General features: G+C 36.1%; 1 protein-coding gene across 2 annotated transcripts; it reads left to right on the top strand.

Moving 5' to 3' along the window:
- Positions 1–1237: 1237 nt before the first annotated feature.
- LOC129756829 (protein spaetzle 5) lies at positions 1238–23989 on the top strand. 2 transcript variants are annotated; one of them, XM_055753857.1, is made up of 6 exons: positions 1238–1563; positions 14812–14886; positions 14963–15147; positions 15237–15865; positions 15927–15990; positions 23742–23989. In XM_055753857.1, the coding sequence occupies exons 2-6, from the start codon at positions 14860–14862 to the stop codon at positions 23914–23916; spliced, it is 1080 nt and encodes a 359-aa protein (XP_055609832.1). In that variant the 5' UTR covers positions 1238–1563; positions 14812–14859; the 3' UTR covers positions 23917–23989. The 2 variants fall into 2 exon arrangements, with proteins under 2 accessions (XP_055609832.1, XP_055609833.1); XM_055753858.1 differs by having other exon boundaries at positions 1262–1337.

The following is a 23989-nucleotide window of genomic DNA, read 5'->3' as shown; positions in this document are numbered from 1 at the left end:
TGTGGTAATTTGTTGCAATTTGTAAGACAGAATTAGAAGGTTTAAGTTAAAATGAGAGAAACCGGTGCTCAGAGAGAGTGAAAATGTGCTAATTGTTGCAAATTGTTGCGATTTGTTAAGCAGTTGTGAAATTTTGATCATTACCATCCCAAATTCAAAGAATTCTCTCTCCACTGCAATCCCTCGGTTTTTACATCCAATGATTCATGTAAATATCAAATATGGTAAAGTTCGTTTGAAAAATGATCATTTTTTAATCAAATTTTAAACTCGACCGAATTCGAATTCAATTTCTTTAAATGCAGTTTGGTAGTTTACTAAATGTACAAAAATGTTGCCAAATAATGTAAGATATCAATATTTTTTGATCCGGCATAGTTGCTATAGGGGTGCTGGTACATGTTTTTTGCGTCGCCACGTCACCAAAAAAGTTCCTTTGTTTAGTTTTTTTTAGTTTTAAAATTTATCGAGCAAAAAAATTTGAAACTGTTTTAACTCCTGTATATATATGCATGAATTTCAGCTTTTCCGTCAAACAAAGTTGGAAAATCTGGTACAGCTGCTGAACCAACATAATTGCTAATGTTGAAGAATTAGCCTTTAATAAATACATTTTTGTTGTTTTAAGTCACTTAAATTCAACAAATTGTTTAACCGATAAGATATAGATAGTTCCCATTTTTCTTGTTATGATCTACAACGTATTAAAACTTAGTCGCAGCCAGACAGTTCTTATTTTGACTAAAAAATTACAATCATTTCTTGATTAATTAAAAAATAATTCATGATAATTCTTAAGTTGATTTGCATGAGAAAACCTTCCGTCACATTAACAGACTTGGATTACATTTCGACTAAATAAGTCATGCAAAGCTTATGCATAGAGAATCTTGATTGATGGCTATTTCGTACCCACGCTCTAGAAATAGAAAATAACAAACCCCATAGAAATTGGTACCATCCGAAGAAATTTCTCCGGGGTTTTCCAAACGCTAAATCCAGAACAGGATCCTCAATACCATTTCAATCAAAGCTAAAACTCCACATCTTTCGAATTTGGAACCATAATAAAGTCATAGGTTCCGAAGATTTTCGATTCAGACTTTAGAATCGCTTGCGAGCGCGCCGGCCGGCTTCTCCTCAAGCACATTTCGTTCAGTTTTCGGTGGGAGAGCTCGAGGGTGGTGAAAATTCGCGCTCAGTTCAGTCCACGGTTGACTTTTGATGTGCGCGGACGCATTCGGAAAACTAGTTGCGGTTTGTGGTTTCGATAAGTTCCAGCAGAAATTTTAAGAACCCGTCATCGAACAAACGTGCAGTGAAAACTAATTAAAAAAGTGGGTTGAAAAAATATTATCGATTGATTTAGTTAGGTACTTTGAAGTTCTGTTATCGAGAAACAAACGCTAAGAATAGCTTTCACCAAGTTGAGTTGAAATTCCTGAAATGCGTAAAATAGTGGAATTCTAGGCAATAGTAAGTGTCCGTGAGTAATAAAAGTAAGGCTTCATTCCACTCAAAGTTTTCGCGATCTCTTTACTTTGGTAAAGACGCATAAATCAGGTTTGTACTACTTTTTAAATTTAAGTGATATTACATAATCGTTATTAACATCACGAATTACATGAAGGATGTAAGAAATGTTAAGGCTATATAGGAAAATTTGAAATTTAATCACAGTTTAGTTATTTGTATGATCTACATTTATATTCAATTACAAAATCATGAAAAATAGAATTCCAAGAAGTCGTTCGGCAAATCTATCTAAATTTGTGATATGATCAAAACCCTGTCAAAATAGGGGTTTTTTAATTCAAAATGTTTAACTCAAGATACAGGCAATATGCGGGCTAATCTGGAAAAAATCTGTAAGTTATTTAACAACAATCAAGGGGAACTTCGCATAAATTTGTTAATGTAAGTTTTGATAAAACTTGCTCAAAAATGGTGTTGTTTGAAACAAAAATCACAAATTATAAAAACTTTAGTTGAGATTTGTTTTGCTTATTATTATTATTATTATTTATTATCCCGCGCCGATCCTCCGGTGCATAGGGCCGTGGTAAAAGACATTTGGCATTTGACATCCTAGAGTTGAATTAAAAAAAAAAATTAAATCCACTAATAAAAGTTGTATATATTTGAGACAACTCTGTAGATCAGGAGTCGGCAACCTTTTGAGTGTGAAGAGCCAAACCCAGTTACCGTAAAACAGAGTTAGAGGCAACATTTCTATACCACAACCCTTATTCAATTTTTAATTTCATATAATGTAATGAAGTTAACATTTAATGATAACAAAGGGATGATCTAAAGGGTGATACGGTCAAAATTTGGTCAATATCAACTTGACGTATTTCTTTAAATTTTGCATTTAAAAAACCTGAACACCCCTCATTTTGAAGGTGTGTGTGTGTGTAGAATGTTGCTCCTATTTTGATTTTGGAATTCACTCTTCAGTTGTCAAAATGCCGTCCTAGGAAGGAGAGCATCGTATCAAAATTTTGCTCGCGCATCGCGAAAATCCGAGCTACTCGCACGCAAAGCTGACAAAATCGCTAAAAGTTGCCAAATCAACCGTTACAAATATAATTAAAGTGTATGAGGAACGTTTGTCGACAGCCAGGAAGTCTGGATCGGGGGGAAATCGAAAACCGGAAGCCGCTGAGACGACAAAGAGAGTTTCCGGTAGTTTCAAGCGAAACCCTAACCTCTCTCTCCGAGATGCCGCAAATAAGCTGGCTGTTACGTCTACAACCGTGCATCGAGCCAAAAAACGAGCCAGACTATCGACTTACAAGAAGGTAGTGACTCCAAATCGCGATGATAAACAAAATACGACGGCCAAAGCGCGATCCCGGAGGCTGTACACGACGATGCTGACGAAGTTTTACTGCGTGGTAATGGACGACGAAACCTACGTCAAAGCCAGAGCCGGATTAAGCCATCGGAGAGCCCGGGGCAATTTTTCTCGGGGGCCCTATGATTCGATTTTTTTTGTCAAATGCTATTCTAGAGAATATAAAACATTTTAAACGTGTAAAAAAACTGGATATGAGCTCAGTTTACAGCCTTCAAATTGCCATGTTGTCTGCACAGAAGATAGTTTCTGGTACCTACAAATAAAAAATGTTAATAAATCAGGTGCAAACATTGCGGAAGAGTTAAGACATTTTTAAACAATGAAAGATTTGATTTGAGCTGCAAAATGCTGAATTAAATTCTCTCTTTTTTAATATCCTTATCAACAACTGAAATTCTAAATTAAAATTTCATAGAGATACAGATATAAGAGTTTAAGTATTAAAAACTCTTAAGCAGGTTTTATTCAGAACCAAAATTCAGTGTCTCAAATCTAAATCGTAATTTCAAATCAAGTTTTGAGAAACAAAATATGAACTAAGTTGAAAAAAAAAAAAGATTTAAAGTTACATTCAGAGCCAAAACAGATATTGCACCAAATGTGAATTTCAATTTTATATCTTTGGAACACAAACAAACTTTTTCATGAACTGAATCAAAGCAATCGAAAGATTCCTTTTAATTCAACCACGGTAAATGAAAAGTTCATAAACCGGCATTTCGATAGCAACTTACTACCTTCTTGTGTGAACGTTTTCGATTGATTTTTTTCATGAAATTTTTATGAATATGATTCTCATAAGAAAAAAAAATTGTTACCAAATTGTTATTCTAAATGTGATAAACGTTTCATTCGATGCCCTCAAAGCCAAGGAGGTATAAGTACAAAAATGATCGATTGAAAAAAAACAATTCAGATTAGAGATTTTATGTTTAAAATACAGAATCAGCTATCCTTGAAAAGTCAGATAAGGAATCCAAATGATTTTAAAACCTTTAAAAAATTCCTGACTTCTCAAAATTCAGAAAAACCATGAAACTGAACCTCAGTAATTGAAGAAACAACACAAGACTTTAAAATCTCAATAAATTGAATCTGGAAAAAGATAAGATAAAAAAAAATTGAAATATTCATGCTAAGAGAATCACTCAATGATATTTGCAACTTAACTATGAGATCATTTTTATAATAATTCGAGAATGATCATTTGGAAAATGCTTAGCTGACTTCAGGATATTGACTTCAGTAGATGATAAAATTTTGATGCGAATTTCAAGTCTAAAACCGAAATTGGGATGGAAATTCAATAAAGAAACTCTGTACTGTTGATTGATCCATTTTAGACAACAACAGTTTTTTTCAAGATTTTATTTTCAAAAATTGGGAGGGAAAAGGGTTGAGAATTTATAAACCAACGGAAATTTCAATAAAAATGATCGAAAAGTGAAAAGTTATAATAATAATAATACCCGGTATTCACCCGGATACTGCGCGGGTAAGATGCTTATCATAAAGTTTCTCTGTTCTCTCTTAGCACAGTGAGCCAGTTTTGGCGAAATTAGCTGCTTGTTTAGTGCAGTAAGCATTACTTGGAAAGTTAAAATATTAATAAACATTATCATTGTGCAAGACGTTTGTATGCAATGAAAATGAGGAGAAATTTTTCCTGTTCTGTACAGAATATCCCAACTTTCATGTTTCGATAATGAAAACAAAAATTCGAGGTGTTTTGCCTCATATTCTTCTTAATTTTTGTTTTGAAATCGGTTCACAATTTAATTTTTTAAATTCAATACCGAGATTTTGATATTCTTAGCTCGCAAAATGCAGGAGAACTTCTTTACTGCTAACTCTAGGGCCCCCCTTAACTTATGCAAAAAAAAAACTATTCTAGATATTATTTCCAGGGGGCCCTTTTAGTTGTTATATTTCAAATTGTCATTCCGATTTTCTATTTTTTTCACAGATTTGTAGAAATTGAAGTAGTATGATTAAAGAAATATTAAAACTTTTTTTTCCCTCGGGGCCCTCTAAGCCGGGGGGACCGGGGCAATTGCCCCTTTTGCCCCCCCCACCCCTTAATCCGGCCTTGATCAAAGCCGACTACAAGCAGCTTCCGGGACAGGAGTTTTATACGGCAAAAGGAAGGGGAAAGGTAGCAGATATTTTCAAGCACATGAAACTGTCAAACTTCGCGAAGAAATATCTGGTTTGGCAAGCCATATGTTCCTGTGGCTTGAAAAGCAGCATTTTCATAGCTTCCGGGACTGTCAACCAAGAAATTTACGTGAAAGAGTGTTTGAATAAACGTCTGCTGCCTTTCCTGAAGAAACACGGTTGTTCCGCACTGTTTTGGCCGGATTTGGCATCTTGCCATTACGGTAAAAAGGCCATGGAGTGGTACGCCGCCAACAACGTGCAGGTGGTTCCCAAGGACAAGAACCCTCCCAACACGCCAGAGCTCCGCCCAATTGAGAAATACTGGGCTATTGTCAAGCGGAACCTAAAGAAGACCAAAAAAACTGCTAAGGACGAGCAGCAGTTCAAGGCAAACTGGCTTTCTGCGGCGAAGAAGGTGGACAAGGTGGCTGTACAAAATCTGATGGCAGGGGTTAAGCGTAAGGCCCGACAATTCGGATTTGGAAAAGCGGAAGCCTTACTGAATATTTTTCCTGAATTTTATATTAATTAAACTTGAATAAGAAATTTAATTTGATTTTTTAAATAAACAAACGATTTCACCGATTTACACGCGTTTTCCCTTGACCAAATTTTGACCGTATCACCCTTTACATTTAAAGCACTTTAAAATGAGCTTTTGATAAAAATGATTGAATCTCCTAGCAGTAAGATAGAAAAATTATTTTTTGTAATTTTCATTTTAGAGCAATTGTGGCTTTGGCAAGTTTTCAGATTGTAAAAAAGTAGCAATTTTGTTCAAGACGTCAACATCGTAGAAGGTTACCCAAAAAAGTTATAAGGGTTCAAAATAAAAAAATATTTTTTATTCAAAATTCGAAAAACAAACTCGTCTAGGTAATATATTGTGATCTAAGCGAAAAAAAGGTTGTAAGGTTCGTCAATGGAGGTTTAAAAACGTCAATCGCGAGCGAAATGATTATATGGCTTAAGTTTCAACAAAATAAAAACGGTTGCTAATTGTCGGTTTAAATAAACTTGAAATTTGTCCTCTAAAATCCTTAGAAATTACTTACTTAAATCATTTAAAAAGCTACAAAATAATTTCCCATTCCTGCCTGAAACATATTCATGGGTCGTATGAGTTCTCTGCACCTAAAGAGTTATTTTGCTGTTTCGGATCTTCCCTACCATATTACATTGACTTGTCGCGGTGTGCATGATTGTAACACACATATTTAAAAAGTCAACATTTGAAATGAGAATTGAGTCAAGATTTTCATTTTAGCATCTTATGCTGGTTTTGATTATTATTTGTTCCATGTGTATCACCCAATGCAAGATATGTGTAGGGTCACCCCATGCTAAAAATGCTCACAAGCTTCATTCAAAATAAAGTTTAGCTTCCAGTAATTGGTTTGGAAAAATCTTCTTTAAACTGTTTATCCTAGCATTTCGAAACACTGCCGAAAAGTTTTACTGACTCAGTAACGTACGAATACCCACATGTTTCAACTCATTAGCCGCAAGTGACAATCGGATCCGTTCAAATTGATAATGATGAAACGATGGCCCAAGAAAGGTTCGTCGCTTAGCAGTCGGAACGAGCGTTAAAGTCACTCGTCACTCTCGGTCTCCAAACTGTGGTGGTGACTTCTTGTTGAGGCATGGATTAACTTGGAATCTAATCGGTTATTTCATTTCCAATTCCGATGGCACAATTTGTTACATAATTTTGGGAAACACAATATGGTAACCGATGACATTGACATTGGTTTCGATTTATTTGCTTGCCATGTCAATTGTCTTTCCTTTGAAATTTTACAGTATGATATCGTTTACTTCAAAATTGTTTTTTTTTTAATTCATCTCTCCACAAAATTCTTTTCGCCTTCATTCCTATCATCGTTTGGTGAGCTGGATGGTGGTGATTAAAATTGCTATAGAAAATAGTTAACGCATTTTGAATTGCACGGCTGCAAGTGTGAACCGTGAAACGTAACCTGGGCAGGGGCTATCATTCATTCATCCATCCATTCATTCAATTGCTTGCGGCAGCTCTCGATAATCGGACCACGCAGCTCAACGTTCACACGCTTATCGCGGATTAAAAATCCGATTAAGATGACTGCACTGTGCAGCATAGGTACCTACTTACGGTTTCGATGTCTTTCTTTGGTGGGCGACGTTTAATTGTTTCTCTCCCATTTCCCAGAGATGCTTAGAGCTCATCGTTAACAAGATCTGTTGCATAATTTCCATACATCACTATTAGGTACCATGCGGGTAATCACGTGTTCGAGCACTCAAATTATAGTTTTGGATTTTGATTTTATTTTCGATTGTGCGTGCTGTTATGAGCCGAAAACGGTTTCGGCTTTGATTCTAAGTTATTTAATTCATTTATAAATAAAAGAATGGGGTCTTAAAAAAAATATAAATTATTTACATAAACCTTGTCTCCAAGCGCTAAAGCTTAAAACCTGGTTCAAAAACCTGTTTTATTGATTCAATCAACACAAAATCAGATTTTATTTTGTTGCATGGTGAAAAATAAAATAAATGCCTTAAAATATAAACATAGCAATCATTTCAATTTTTGTTAAATTTTTTTTTCAAAGTTTCTTTTTTAGAAGATTTACATAGAATTTTTAAATTTTCAAAACCAGTTTGAAATTCTTTCCATCAATTTTATTATCCAATCACATTGGTCAGTTTATTACAACAATTCGTTTCTCTTTAGACGCATCTCGAACAGTATATCCTAATTATTCCATAATTGGAGTTAAATTCCCGTCTCCCCTACTCTTTAGCAGCCAACACTGAGGATCGTATGATCTCTCACGCCATAATTTCGAGTCCAGTTTACACAAATTATATTTCGGATACAGGTGTTTTATGCAAATTCATATTTTAATCCCAAGTTATTTAATAAGCTCTAACGCTTGTGACGAAAAACATCAAACCTAACTTTAAACCGGTGTTGAAATGCAGATCCAAATTTGCGTTCAAGATGTCATCATATTCAGATACTATAGAAATAACTGAGGTTGTCAGCATTTAGATTCTGAATCGCCTCCCTAGAGGTTTTTTTCTCTTATCGCCATTCAAAAGAATAAAGAGTCCCTGGTTCAAATTCACTTGAAGTACTTTAAGAAACTTAGGGACAAAAAATATGATTTAAATTCCTGGTACGATTCTTTTGAAATGGGTCACAGGATTTTAATTTCAGTTCTAATTTCGAACTTTGTAAACGAGACAAAATTTAAACTGGGTTAAAAAAAATCAACATCAGGTACAATTTTTGGCTTTTTGTCCTCGAATCCATAATAAAATTTATTAAGGAAAACTAAAAATAGTTTTTTTAGATTTGTTTTTTTTTCAGCATTTTCAAGATTGCGACCTTGGATTCACTTCTCAGCCACTGATTAGCACTCACACCTAACACACAGATTTCAAAGCTTTATTTTGAGACTAAGACTCAGCCATGCTCAGACATGTACCAATTTTAAAATATACTTATTTTCGTGTCGTAATTTTAAGATTCTTATGAATCTCAATAAAAAAAAAGAAAAAAGAATCTTTTATTCTCAGACTTTTGTTTTCCTAAAAATACAAAATTTAATATTCCAAATATCCTTTATCTCAATTCGACATTTCATTCTCTCCAAATCTTAAAATTTCATTTATTTTCTGCATATTCATCATCCAACCCGAAAATATTTTTCACAATCAGCAGCATAAAAAATAAAAACATCAGCAGCAGAAGCCTTAAAAATTTGCGCTTCCTTAGCCAATTCCGTCTTTGTTTCCACTGGAAGGTCAAATCAATGTAAACAAACAGCCGCAGAAGCTGCTTGAAAATTTGCGCCTCCAAATTCATTCAGTCTTTATCCACCGGATGAACAAACCAAAAAAACACAATCAGAAACTACAGTCTTAACAATCTGCACTTCCTAAGCCATTCCGTCTTTTTAAACCGGAGAGCATAATCATAACAAACAAACAAACAAAATTGCACTTCATTAGCCAATTCCGTCTTTTCCACCGGAAGGCCAAATCAAAGCAAATAATCAGCGGAAGCAGCTTTAAAAATCTGCGCTTCCTAAGCTAATTCCGTCTTTTCTCACCGGAAGGCTAAATCCAAACAAACAATCAGCAGCAGTAGTCTTAAAAATCTGCGATTCTTAAGCCAATTCCGTTTTTCCACCGAAAGCTAAACCAAAACAAACAATCAGCAGCAGCCTTATAAATCTGCGCTTCCTAAGCCAATTCCGTATTTTTCCAGTGGGCGAATCAGAACAATTTTGTTTGTAGCAGCAGCCCTCAAAATTGTGCTCTTTGTGCTAATCCGTCTTTCTGCCGGAGGCCGAATCAAATACATTTTTTTTCCTAGCAGAAGCATTAAAAATCTGTGCTTGATTTTCTACAGTTCTACAGTTCGATCACAGTTTTCACTAATATTCTGTAGTATCCAAACTCTATGCCTAAGTTGTAGGCTTAAATTAATATTTTATATCTTTCTCGTTATAAACCGTATAATCGAACGGTGATCGAATCACTTCTTTCTAGTTTTAAATCACAGTTTTAAGATTTACTATTTTGTGAGCAGAATTCAGATTCAGGTAACAACCAAACATCAACCTCAAATTGCTTATTCAGATCTTCGATTCTGGCTCCATATTCGACGACAGTATTCCAAATTCAATTTGATCGCTTAGCTGCTGTTTAAGACTGTTAATTTCGATTTCAAAATTTTGTTTCTCGAGTTTTCAGATTATTTCTTTTGATTCATTTTCCAGATTCAGAAGTTGAGTTCAACCTCAGATCCGAACTCACATCTAAGGATCAGACTCAGATTGAAATACCAGGCTTAACCAGAACTAAGTTAATATTCTAAATTAAACTACATATCCAAACTCAGACTCATTCAGACGTTAACTAAACTCAAATCAGATAGACGTTCAGTCTTATTTTTGAGACAAAAATTTAAGGTTAAAAGTTTCAGAATTTCCTATTACATGTGCTTTAAGATGGCATTTTTGCCATCAGAAACCATCTCGAACTGCAAATCCCGACATCACGTTGTGAATTCGATTTGATCCGACGTTAGAACCTCGATGGTCATAAACATCGATTCTAGGATTTCCATTCCAGATTATGATTCTAGAATAAAATCTTGCTTCAGATCCCATATTCAGCTCCTAAATCCGGACCTCAAATTAAAAAATACGGCTTAAAATTCAACTTTCGTAGTTGTCTCGCATTGAAGGTTTACAAGAACGGGATTTATTTTACGTCTTACTAGAAAAAAAAAACATTTAAAACTCAATTTTAATGATATTTTTGTTAAAAACCTCTACCAGCTAGAGAACACACCGTGGGGTAGAACGCCGAAACAAGTGGACAGAACGCACCATACCGGAATGGTGGTCAGAAATCAAACAATGATTATATGGAATGGGATATAATTATTCTAACGCCAAATTTATAGTAGCATGTTCATCTTTTTTTGTAAACCAAGCATATTTAACTTATCGGAAATTTCGTTTTTAAAACATCTTGATATTCTGGAAAACGCCTTAAAGTAGGCAACGAAAATCAATTTCTTTGCAGATATCCCGGCAAATATGGCGGCAGATGGTTTTCCCGAACTTGAAGAAAGGACGATATCTTATATATAAAAATGGAGGCGTTTTCTTTGTAACACCATCACGTATGAATGGTCGGTCGGAATGAATTGAAATTTGGTATCCGAGGATTTTTCGGGCCAGAGATGGTTTGTATAATGGTTTCAAGAATCTCACTTTTTATGGAAGGGGGGTCCCCATACAAAATTATCTCTTTTCCTCATCTCTTTTCCTCTTATATATAAAAATGGAGGCGTTTTCTTTGTAACACCATCACGTATGAATGGTCGGTCGGAATGAAGTGAAATTTGGTATCCGAGGGTTTTTCGGGTCAGAAATGGTTTGTATAATAGTTTCAAGAATCTCACTTTTTAAGGAAGGGGGCTCCTAAACAAAATCAACTAGAAACGGGACAAAACTTGAACAACTTGAAGACGATTTTCATGAAAACTGATTCCCGAGCACAAAGAAGTTAAAGAACTCCAAACATTTTCCAACGATTTATTAAGCAACGGGTAAAACGAAGTTTACCGGGTCAGCTAGTTTGATATAAATATTGATTCTTATTGTAATTTGGTAATTAGGAAATAAAAAGAATGACATTTTGCTTTTTTTTTCAAAAATTAACAGCATTCTAAATTTGAGCGTAAAACACGTGGTCTGGCGCGTATTCAGCCCCAATTTGATATGATTATTTTTAGTCAAAATGTGTGAAAATTAAATGAAATTATAAAAAAAATATTTATATTCTTCTGTAGGGGCATACGACTAAAAGGAAAAGCTGAAATTTTATCAGTTTTCTGCGCAGTCTGGTTTGCCATAAAACCTTAAATATGAATCAGTCATTTTAATGAAATTTTCACCTAAGAAATTTAAATTTTGTTTCATCCGGGGAAGCGTAGATACTTATTTTTAATAGCTCATATTTAAAAGCCTTACTCTCAGAACTTACTATCAATCTCTCCCAGGAGACTAATCTAAATTTAGGGGAGAGTGATGATTCTTGATCCCTGGGGATACTTGATTCCTTAGCTATATCTCGAAACAGGAATGTCCTACAAAGATCAAATGTTGCAGAAAAACGTGCCAAATGGGTCAAAACAATAATGCCTTAAGCTCAAAAAATTTTAATAAAATAATTGTTAGAGTAATTGAACTTTGTTTAAAAAAAATTTCACGAAATGTGACTTCAAGATCTTTTTTAATCCCTTTAAAATGTTCCTAACATGGGAAAATTGTAACCAAAATATTTGTTCCAATATATGTATCAATCGTTCGAGCTTAATATGAACTTCATTATACCATAATTTCAAAACAGTTTTCTAAAATGTTGGTTATGGGTTCAATTGATCCCTAGAGTTAAAAACGGTAAGTTCTTCTTGTGAATTGATCGTGATCATTACTAATACTTATCCAATAACTAATATTTATCCAACAATTGTCTGGAGAAAAGTGCTCATATAATTAGTTTTTTTCTTAATTATAGAAAATAGCGCCCTAAAGTATGCAATATCATTAGCGTTGAGAAAAAGTTATAGAATTTTCTTCTTCTGTCAGTTATAAATTGTGAAATGAGAACAAATATGACAAAAATAGTCAATTGATATCAATCTATCTTAGCGTTTTGTTTGATTTTTATCCAAGGATTAGGGCAATGCTTGCAGGGTAACTATTGATTTTCGGATACGCCAGACAACTTGTTTTTACCACGTCTCTCCTAAAACTGACAAGCAGAGATGCAAATGTGCCTGATTTTTCAGGATTTGCCTGATTTTTCGAGGCTCAGCCAGACAACCTGATAAGTCATAGAATTTCCCAGGTTTTTGAAAATAAGCCTGATTTTGCCTGATTTTGCTGAATGTGATGAAAAATGGGTAGTAAGGAACTGCATGGCTGGAGTGAAAATGTGAATCGACAACCAAAAAAAAAGATCATCATCTTGAGCCAAATTTGCGTTACTTTACCGTCTCTTGATTTTTATTTCACCAGTCCCTGATTTAAAAACAAAATTGGCAACCCTGTGTTGCCAGTTTGCAAATGATGCAAATCATGCAGCAAGTCTCTCAAACCCGTAGGTTTTGTGAATCACAAAAAAATGTACTGATTTTGAACTTTATGACATTTTTTTTTGACGTCTGTAGAAAAAGGTTATCGAAAAAAATTCTGTGTTTCAACGAAAAAAATTCTGTTTTTCTGTGATTTTACCCAAAAATTCTGTGACGGTTTTCTGTGTTGAATTTTGCATTAATTTCATTTTAAAATCATGTCAAATGCGTTTTTACATATTACTTAAGAAAAATCAAATCACAATACCAATTTTATCATATTTTTCCCATTCAAAAATAATTACCAATAATTGACACAAAAAATTGAATTTTAAAATATACGTCCAAAATTAAAAAAATCTGTGAAATCTGTGAATATTCCTATAATTCTGTGTTCTGTGACGAAAATTGGCTCAACATTCTGTGAAATTATAGATTTTTCTTTGATTTCGGCAACCTTGTCGAACCTTCGTTTATCCGTATAGTTCCCTTACAATTTTCGATAATCCGTAGAAAATCCTTAGGGAATACTGAAAATCCGTAGATTTCGAATATCAATCCGTAGATCCGTAGAAGTGCTCAAAATTCGTAAATTTACGGAGGGATCCGTAAATCTGGCAATGCTGGTGCCCCCCTTTGTTGGCCGACTTGCGACTTGCTTGAGTGACACGAACATTTCTCTCAATCATCTCCTCGTTTTACGTTTTCGCCCCTGCTCTGATCCGTAACCGACATCTTTTGTTAAGTCGGTCCTGGTATAGTGTTCGCATGCATTGGAGATTTGTCGAACTTAATAATCTAAAGAATGCATGAGAATACATACTTAAGAAGAAACTGCGGTGAATCCGTGCACCCATGGTGGATATCCAACATACATACATACATACATGAAACGCTTCTCTGCTACCGTCTTTCTTATGTTTGAATGTGTGCGTAAAAACACGCTCTCAAACCATTGGGCTCGCTATACATGGGAATTCTCTTTCTGGGTTTCTCATGTATAGTTAGCTAATGCAGAGCAAAGGCGTGAGCAATTCATGGGAGCTTTTCATCAACATGCCCTCTAGCCTAAAATTTCAACACCTATCAAGCTTTCTCCTAGTGGCGCACTAATGCCTGTCTATCCACCTTTCTTTCAAATTCTATAAAATAAATTCTCTCTCTAGTTTTCATTTCGCCGCACATGCCATTAAAATTATAATCATATGTTTGAATGTGTGTGATATTTATTTATAAACTGCATTGATGCAGAGACCAGAAAATTTATCGTCGGGAACATTGATCGAGCAACTGGTGATAATCGGGATCCGTCGGGGCAACCCGTTTAAGGGAATACCAGTGTTGGACAAGTGACAACGATACGGTCACCGGAAACGGAGGATGAGGAAGGAATGTGTGCCTAGCGTGTTATCAGCTTCTAATAAAATGCGCTAATACATAAATCCGAAATCTGCACAATTGTAAACAGTACACACCTACTAAAACATTCAAATTCATATTATTATTATTTACAAGTCAGCAATCAAATAAAGTGAATTTGATTTCAATATTGTAAATATAAAAATCAGTAAAAATACTGAAAAGCAAACGCATATGATAACGCTTGTTGCTTTCAGTTTTATGCCTTCGTTTTTTTATCACACCGGTGGACAGCCAACATTGTTGTTCTTTTTTTTCAAGATAGAAAAATTCCTATCTGTGCTTCAGCTGCCATAATTCCTGCCACATTTGCTCAACACGGGTGAACTTGCTTTTACTCTGATCTTATCGTGATCTAAAAATAATTCTAGAATCCAGAATAATTCTGAAAAACTGAAATTGTCTGATGTTTGAAGTAACATTTGCAATATGCAACATATTGCAGCAAGCTGTTAGAAAATTTAAATACTAAGGGAACTTCTAACTATGCTATTAAATTTTTCAAGATCTTACTGTAAAATTTAAAAAAAAGTTATTTATAGAAAAATCCAAAAATAATATGTTATTTTTAGTGGAATTATGATTATGAAACAATTTAAGTAAGTTTCAGAGCTGAAATTGGACCACTGTACGACTTCAGTCTTCAAGTACAATTACCTCCATTTTACATGCTAAAACAAAGTACAATACATACATTTTTTTTAACTTTCCACAGCACTATTGCAAAAAAAAACTCAATCTCGTGGTACCTGAAACCCGTAAGATGTTGATCACGTGCACCTTTATCACGGTGAGAATCTAGTTTATTCATTATCAATTCTTTATCAAGCGACAGTTAAATGGATCGCAATTTCATAATTTCACAGCTGGCGACGGTGATGCAGCTGGTAAACTCATCGTATCCGGCTGCCCGCTATTCGCCGCAGCAGCAGAAAAAGTGCGGTGCCTACGGGCAAGCCCCCTGCACCTATATTCCGGCACCACGTGGAATGACACCCAAATGTGCCTCCCCGGGGAAAACCTTCTGCGAGCACAATGCCGACTATCCCACGTAGGTCCCTGATTGCGATCTTAATAGAGTGTGATTAGTTAATCGAATGATAAACTTTGAATTAAAAACACCTTCTTTCCATTTCTCAGGGAACTCATCAGGGAACTGCTGGAAAAATTCAACTTACACAGAGTGCTTGCGAACGAGGAACGAATCCAGTATCACGCTCAAAATCAGGGTCACTATTACTATGGACCGGAAATGTCCTACAGTCCCAAGTTTGCGGCAGCTTCCTACTATCGCAAACCATCATCATCGTCCTACGAAGGCTACAGCTACGATCATCCCAAGCGATCTTTCCAGCTGAATGAAATCTTTGCCGAAAAGCGACCGGTGCCGCAACCAATTTACATCCCCAAACCGCAACATTCATTCAACTACAACGCCTTCGTAAGACCTCCATCGACTTCCAGCACCCAATACAGCCCGGCCGAGTGGTTGAAACGATTCGCCAGGGATCTGATCGATCGAAGTGACTTCCGGCAGGCAACTCCCGCCCCCTTTAGGTTCTCTCCAGATCCGGCGGAGCCTCCAAAGCCATTCCGCTTAGCATTTCCGGCGGCAGCCTTTGGGTTGCTACTGATGAACGAAACGACATTCACCGGGAGTCTAGCTAAGTTGCGCGAAAAGAGGCAAGCCATTTCGCCCGCAGACCGGATCGATCTTTGCGAGTACCGGGAGATGTATGTGACCCCGCAGGCCGCTTTGAACACCAAAGGTAAAATAATTGATATTGAAACTGTGTTTTTTTTAGATGCTAATGAAATGATCACTTTTAGGAAACTGGATGTACGTAGTCAATCACGAAGACTCCCGGCAGCTTGTCAAGTCCGAAATTTGCTTGTAAGTATACCTGATCTACGGTAGGGTGGTCCATCAAAAGACAAGAAGTACACTCGAAAAAAAAAATTAAAGACTTCCTGTTTTGAATTACTTTTAAATTCGTCGATGGAAATTTTCAATGAATTCACCCAGTAATGTTTACATTTGGAAAGGTTTGTTACGATCTGTGAAGTGGTTTTTTTAGATAGCGCCAAACGAAGAAATGTATCGACTTTAATTTTTGAGCGCCGTTTGCATCACTTTTTTCTGGGATTTTCATCCTGTTGGATGATTCATCCCTACGGTTTGCACCACCTGTAATGCGCACCATGAACCTCTCCTTTTCAAAATCAAGGCTGTTTTTATGACGATCTCTGGTTCCTGGAGCTTGGCTTTCAAAATTACTCAAAAATTTCTGTTGATCGATGTTACGCAAATTTAGGAGATAGTTTTTTGATTGTTTATCAGCTTTGTGTGCTATAAATGAAAAACAGTCGTCTTTGGAGGTTATCTTCTATGTACATTTAGCCATTAATTGTGTCAATCGTTATGCAACATTTTGCAGCTTCTACCGATTGTCAGTCACCTCAAGTATAAAACATCAAATTAAAAATAAATAAATTCTTCGTTAATCTCCGGAACATCCAAGGGAGACTTGTCACGAAAAGTTTCTAGCTGGAAATCTGCCAGGTGCCCTCTTAAAAGTTTGTTTTGCAATCCATTACGATTTTTTTTTCAAAATATCTCCCCTTAAGCAGTCTAAATCTTTTGCGCACGATTAGACCACTGTTTTTTTTTTGTTTATTTTACCGGTGACCAGCTTTTTTTGCCTTGAAAAGACAAAACAGTTGACCTACTATACCACTTAATGAAAAAATTTGGATTACGCTAGATTAACCTTCAAAAGCTGTTAGCCAAAATGACCGGGTCAATATGACCCGAAGCGCCCATTTCTAACGTCATATTGGTCCAAACAATATACTGAAAAACAAAGATTTCTTAAGGGATTAAGTATTTTCTATGAAATTATCAAATTAAAAAGAAAAAAACTTAAATTTGAGTATTTAAAATCGGGTTATTGCGAAGCATAGCAAAAATTGATAGTCGTTTTTAAGTAAGACTGTTTTTTCTACTGGGATATCGAAGATAGCGGTAAAAACGTTCTTGGAACCCCATCAAGTATAAACATCGTTGAAAAGATGTAATCTTGAAAATTCTAAAATTAAATTGAACTCTAAAATAAAACAAAGCTGTCAGAAGTTGTACATTTTAGAAAAAACTAAAAGATTTTTGGGACTTTTTCCATTGGAAACCATTTTTTGATAACCTGGTAGAACATATCGACTTTATTTAAATATGTATGTATGTATGTATGTATGTTTGACCCACCAGTGGCTGATAGGTCTTTCGACCCGAGTCGGTACGGGAAGTCTCGATCGCACATTCAAATATTGTTCATGCTTAACTCATCAACAATAAGTGCAGCACAACCAAGGGGTCCGTTACCACTGGCTTGGGACAGGTTTGACTCATCTCACTTCCTTCCAACTGTTCGAAACAAATAAAGAATCCTTAAAAGGTACCTAAGTAGCCTACTCAAGATGCAAAATTTGCCGAGATACTCCGGCTGGCTTGAACCCACAATCCATTGTATATCAGTTTTTCGGTCGTTTGATGCCCTGTCCTACCCCCCTTTTATCCCTAATAATAGAGTTAAACTATTTTCTAATCAAATAAGGAAGTTTGAAATTTAGAAAAGAATGGTAATATAAAAATCTCAAAACAGTACGAGAAAAAAGGAACGAGCTCACCAAATTCCACAGCATGAGGGCCACGCCAACAACGGTAAAAGGTTGTTCATCTTCGATTTCTTGACTTCTAATAAGATTATTTTCCGGATGGCTCCTGATGATCGTTGGTTGTCTTCTTCCGAAATTTTTCAAAATATTCTATTTTCTGGAATACTTCACTTCCTTCATCTCGTTAACACACCGAATGCGGAACTTCAGCGACCATTCTGCCAACCCGACACACATCGCAGCAACCTTGATTATTTGTATGTTCTAGATAAGGGTATGAAGAGGACTCGTATCCACAACAAGTAAAAGCTTTTTCGCCATCACATTTCAATGAAAATCACCATTTTGTTCTGAATAAGTTACTTTGAGACTAACTTCTCTCATTCAAACAGCTTTTCCAGACGCTCTTCACATTAATCCCTTTCCCATAAATCAACAAGAACCAAAATTCATACATAAAAAACTAACAAAACACGTCACTTCCACAACCACGCGGCAAGCAACACTTTTAATGAAATAAATCTTATTTCACCGAGAATTCCCGGAGCATCCGGTGACACTTTAACAGTTCATCTGCTTAGACATAACTTTACATCACTTTTTGAAAACTTGATATCAAATTCACATAGTAAAATATATTATTTTATTATGTTTTCGCGGAGCGAGAGAAAAACGCGTCCGAATTGCAAAAGTCATCACTTACTTTTCATATCGACTTTATTTAAATATATTGAGAAACTGGAATTTTGAATTCCAGTTACACATTGAATCTTATATCAACAAAATCGATCAACATTTGCAGCCAGGGGAGCGCCATCAAACTATTCACTTGTAAAATATCCCCGAAGTGAGTTTGTTTATCCTCTCACATTGGCACGAATTTGCTAAACTTTTATTTCAATTTTAGCTCACTTAAGATCTGTTAAGTCTTCTTGAATGATTTTACATATGGGCTTTGGTCGAATATTTTATTTCCAGCTATTTTGGGGATCCCCACTGGGACTTTCCTGGATTCTCATGATCCAACTTAAAATTTTGGTGTATCGAAAAACCAATCAGCAGTTCGTCACACAAATTTGCACATGTAAAAGTTCCATTTCTCGGAAGGTCACTGAAAATTTGTTTTATTTAATCTATGCATTCTCAAGTTGTTTGAAGAAGATAGTGTTGCATTTTTCCAGTGCATTCTTTATTGCTAAATTTTAACTCATTTCAAGGGTGATGCGGTCAAAATTTGGTCAAGGGAAAACGCGTGTAAATCGGTGAAATCGTTTATTTAAAAAATCAAATTAAATTTCTTTTTCAAGTTTAATTAGTATAAAATTCAGGAAAAATATTCAGTTAGGCTTCCGCTTTTCCAAATCCGAATTGCCGGGCCTTACGCTTAACCCCTGCCATCAGATTTTGTACAGCCACCTTGTCCACCTTCTTCGCCCCAAAAAGCCAATTTGCCTTGAACTGCTGAGTGCTCGTCCTTAGCAGTTTTTTTGGTCTGCTTTAGGTTCCGCTTGACAATAGCCCAGTATTTCTCAATTGGGCGGAGCTCTGGCGTGTTGGGAGGGTTCTTGTCCTTGGGAACCACCTGCACTTTGTTGGCGGTGTACCACTCTATGGTCTTTTTACCGTAATGGCATGATGCCAAATCCGGCCAAAACAGTACGGAACAACCGTGTTTCTTCGAAAAGACAGCAGACGTTTATTCAAACACTCTTTCACGTAAATTTCTTGGTTGACAGTTCCGGAAGCTATGAAAATGCTGCTTTTCAAGCCACAGTTACAGATGGCTCGCCAAACCACATATTTCTTCGCGAAATTTGACAGTTTTATGTGCTTGAAAATATCTGCTACCTTTCCCCTTGCTTTTCCCGTATAAAACTCATGTCCCGGAAGCTGCTTGTAGTCGGCTTTGACGTAGGTTTCGTCGTCCATTACCACGCAGTCAAACTTCGTCAGCATCGTCGTGTACAGCCTCCGGGATTGCGCTTTGGCCGTCGTATTTTGTTTATCATCGCGATTTGGAGTCACTACCTTCTTGTAAGTCGATAGTCCAGCTCGTTTTTTGGCTCGATGCACGGTTGCAGACGATACACCCAGCTTATTTGCGGCTTCTCGGAGAGAGAGGTTAGGGCTTTGCTTGAAACTACCGGCAACTCTCTTTGTCGTCTCAGCGGCTTCCGGTTTTCGATTTCCCCCCGATCCAGACTTCCTGGCTGTCGAAAAACGTTTCCCAAACACTTTCATTACATTTGTAACGGTTGATTTGGCAACTTTTAGCGGTTTTGCCAGCTTTGCATGCGAGTAGCTCGGATTTTCGCGATGCGCGAGCAAAATTTTGATACGATGCTCTCCTTCCTTGGACGGCATTTTGACAACTGAAGAATGAATTCCAAAATCAAAATAGGAGCAACATTCTACACACACACACACCTTCAAAATGAGGGGTGTTCAGGTTTTTTAAATGCAAAATTGAAAGAAATACGTCAAGTTGATATTGACTAAATTTTGACCGTATCAACCTTTACTGCTGCAAAAACTAACATATCTCGCGTGAGCTTTCATTGCGTCGTATGAAACAAAATGTAAACAAACAGTTTTATTACAAAAAAATAGAAAAACTGACTTAAACTAGTCGCAACTTTTTCCATTTAGAATATTTGTAGTCTGGACAACATATTCTATTTGTGGGATACAAATTTTTAAGTTGTTTTGATAACTTTTGCAGCAGTTTTCTGCGAATACTAAGATGTTTCATACGACATAATGAAAGCTCACGCGAGATATGATTGATTGATTCCTGATGATGAAATCTCTATGGAAAAGAGTTTTTGGCATATAAATTTATCCGAAAATTCAGATCCGCAAGAAATAGAACATCTCTTTAACCCTCATCCGTTCCAGAAATTTTTAACCGATAGAGTTCCTGGAGCGTCAATTTGACACTCATGACTTAAACCGTTTTATCTCTTTTGTTTCCTAACCGATTTGTACAAAAATTATAGTTTGAGAAGCCTAAATATTTTTTTTTTGTTCAGTGTTCAAGAAAGTTGAAGTTAGAAGCTATACGTTTTGCACAAGAATATATTTTCTTCGAAATTTTTTAAGATCATGACCATTAAAAATGGTTTAAAATCCGCACTTTTCAATCAAAGAACCGTCAAAATTGTTTAAGTCACACAGATAAATTTTGAAAAAAATATTGGAAAGTAGACGTAATTTGTCAAATTTGCGTATCTTTAGATTTTCAAAATACGAAACACAGAATTTTTGACGAAATTCGAAAGTAGCTGGTTTTTGAACTATTTTTAAATCCGCAATTTCTCAGATAACACTTTAATTCAACTTTGTACTGGACTTTGAGTACATCTGCAAGGTTTACGCAGAATACTGATTATTTCGAATACATCATCGAATATGTGTACAAAATCTATAAACACATGAGCAGACATCTGTTTTCTATACATTGGAGCAATTTTTATGTTGAAATCTCCTTCAGTTGTCTAGAAAACGATTTTACTATAACTGTTGTTTGAATTGCCGAACCTCAAACCATGCTCTGGCTAAATGCACGTATCTATGTTTTGAGCAAAATTTCTGTTTCCCTGGCGTTATTTTCATAATATTCCACTGAAAATGCTAGAAATTGATAACTTCCATACGACAAAGCTGTTATTTTATAAAAATCTATGACTTCTAATTTTATGAAATAAAAAAAAGTTAGGGCTGCCATATTATTTTTTTTTGTTTCGATTATTTATAGTCGTTTTACCATCTTTATGGCATTCGCGACTTTATCAGCGTTGCAGTTGGCGGATCGTTATTGAAAAACTTATCCGGTACAACTGTGTTCGATGTTTACTCTTGGGCTCGAACTCGCGGACATCGGCTCAGGAGACAACAGACTTGTCAACTGAGCTATATCACAAACCCCCCTGCCATATTATGAAGTCAGTTTATCCATAAGAAAAACTTTGTCGAATCTGTTTTGGGATCTGCATTTCTCTCTTAAAATGTAGATTGGAGCTGAGATTTGAAGATTTAATGATAAAAATCATAAATTTATTCTATTTACCTTGTTATTTTTTGGAATCGAAGCATTTTTCAAACATGAGGGGACATCAGATTTCCCCAAATTTGAATGGGAAAATCAAAATCTGTGAAATGTAATATGCTGCAGGCTCAAATTGATCATTGGCCTAGTACAAGATCTCATGCCAAATTTGGGCCAAATCGGATCACGGGAAGGGATCGCTCAACGAGCCTGAAGTTTGTTGCGATTCGCAACACCATAATTGTATACAAGATAAGTTATCATTTCTGGTACGCTTTTCACTATAATCAATTCTATAATGCGTTTTTACTTTAATTTGTTGACTCGGGGAGAACAGAGAACCATTGATCGGCGTATGATGAGCATTCTTTAAAATTTCAAAAACTAGCAGCAACTCAATTAGAGAGCTACAGCTTGACAAATTACAGCTCACAAGTTGGCCTAAAGGTCAGGTGCCGGAGAGCTAACTCAGAGGACTCATTGTTCGATTCCTGGTCGAGGCGATTTTTTTTCATTTATTTACTATTCGTGATCGTTATACAAGTTACTTGATACACATACACGTTATTTTGTTCTTGCTTACCACTAGGATAACTATTCAGATGAAATTTGCCATGCTGTAGCTCTATTATTTAAGTTGACTTCGTCAAGTTGATATCGCTGCTCGATTCTACGGCAGAAAATGTTCATCGTTCCCCAATTGATGGTGCTTGCACTGCCCCAGGGGGGGGGGGGGAGGGGGGTGGTTCTCATTATGCCTCTATAGTGACTGCTTTTCAGCTTTAGAAAAAAAAAGTTCAAAATACATTTTTAAACTTTTTTATCTAGTTTTTCAAGTTTCAGCCAGATACCAAAAAGACTTTTTAGTACCTGACAGGAAACATTGATGTAACTAACATAATATAGCTGTTTTCTATGGATAAATAAGTGTCCTCCTTAAGGTGACCATTATGCCCTTATCTCCCCTGGATTGCGGATGAAACGAAAAATGCGTAAATATTTAATCCTCAGGATATAATACTTCACATAACTTTTTGTTTGCTTCTTCTTTCAGTACTATTTCTTATTAGGGCTTTATAGGTATTTACGGTAATGAATGAACGCCCCAAACCCATTTCACAGGGGTAGTAGAGCACAAATTATTTCACTAATAGAGGATGGTGTTCCGAACAATTTTCCCGGTTATGCAATGCAGTCACCCCTTTCTCACTGGAGCACCAAGTGCTCTAAATTACGCTGCAATGAAAATGCATGTTTCGGGTTTCTGATAATGGTGTTGTTGGTTCGTTGAAACAAAGTGAAAAAGTCCGATAGGGAAGAAAATTCTTTCATAAACACGCGCAAAATTTCCTCAATCAGTTAGGGCCGAAAGTATTCCTTAGCAATTTCTCTTACTCATCCTTGGCAAAAGCGTGCGAGTGCAAAATTACGAAAGGGAACCCCATTTTTTCGTTTCAAGTTCAGTGAAACTCGAACGGAACGTAGAATGTGTGCTCATTGTCCTATGGATACAAAATCAGGTGCATTCAGTTGGTTTTCCTTTAGCGCTCAAAGTGGTTCAGAACCGTCATCTTACCTTTTACGCGCATTATTGACATTGGATTTGGATGAGCTATAAAATATTTCCTCCGTTCTAGTGGGGTTGTTTTTACGATTGTGTGCAAAATTCCCTGGTGACACACTTTTTTCATCATATCCACCGTAGATTTTCCCCATTTTTCACACTTTATTGCACTGCTTCCCAACAAATGCATCTTCATAGCCGTCCGATTACCCTGCATCTTCCCTAGAAACACACTGGAGGGTAAAACTTGTGCTCTGTTATATCATTATACACACAATATTATTTTGTATTATTGTCATACATATACTATCGTTAATGAATGTTTCTAACGGCTTCTCTTGTTTTTTTTTTCATTTCCCAGATCCAACCAGTGTTCCAATCTGTGCAACCTGCCCAGCGGCTATCGGTCCCGGTGTGAGCAAAAGTTCTCCCAAAAGCGACTCCTCACGCTGGACGAGGATGGTGGGAGTTTGTACGTGGACACCTATTGGTTTCCCAGCTGCTGCGTTTGCTCTCTCGCGAATGATATCAACTGAGCGATGCTGAGAGAAGCCAGGAAATAAGTTATTTAGAATCCTATGAGGAGAAATGAGGGCATAACGAGCACCC

This window comes from Uranotaenia lowii, chromosome 3 (assembly GCF_029784155.1).
Source record: "Uranotaenia lowii strain MFRU-FL chromosome 3, ASM2978415v1, whole genome shotgun sequence".
In the NCBI taxonomy this organism is placed as follows: Eukaryota; Metazoa; Arthropoda; class Insecta; order Diptera; family Culicidae; genus Uranotaenia; species Uranotaenia lowii.
Note: the sequence above shows the minus strand (reverse complement) of the source record. Positions and strands in the feature narration are given on the sequence as shown.

Bases quoted from the DNA above. Each gene is read 5' to 3' on its own strand.
- LOC129756829 (XM_055753857.1), top strand. From the start codon at position 14,860: ATGTTGATCACGTGCACCTTTATCACG. The intron at 15,148-15,236 runs GTAGGTCCCTGA...TCCATTTCTCAG, and splicing joins CACAATGCCGACTATCCCAC to GGAACTCATCAGGGAACTGC. The intron at 15,866-15,926 runs GTAAAATAATTG...GATCACTTTTAG, and splicing joins GGCCGCTTTGAACACCAAAG to GAAACTGGATGTACGTAGTC.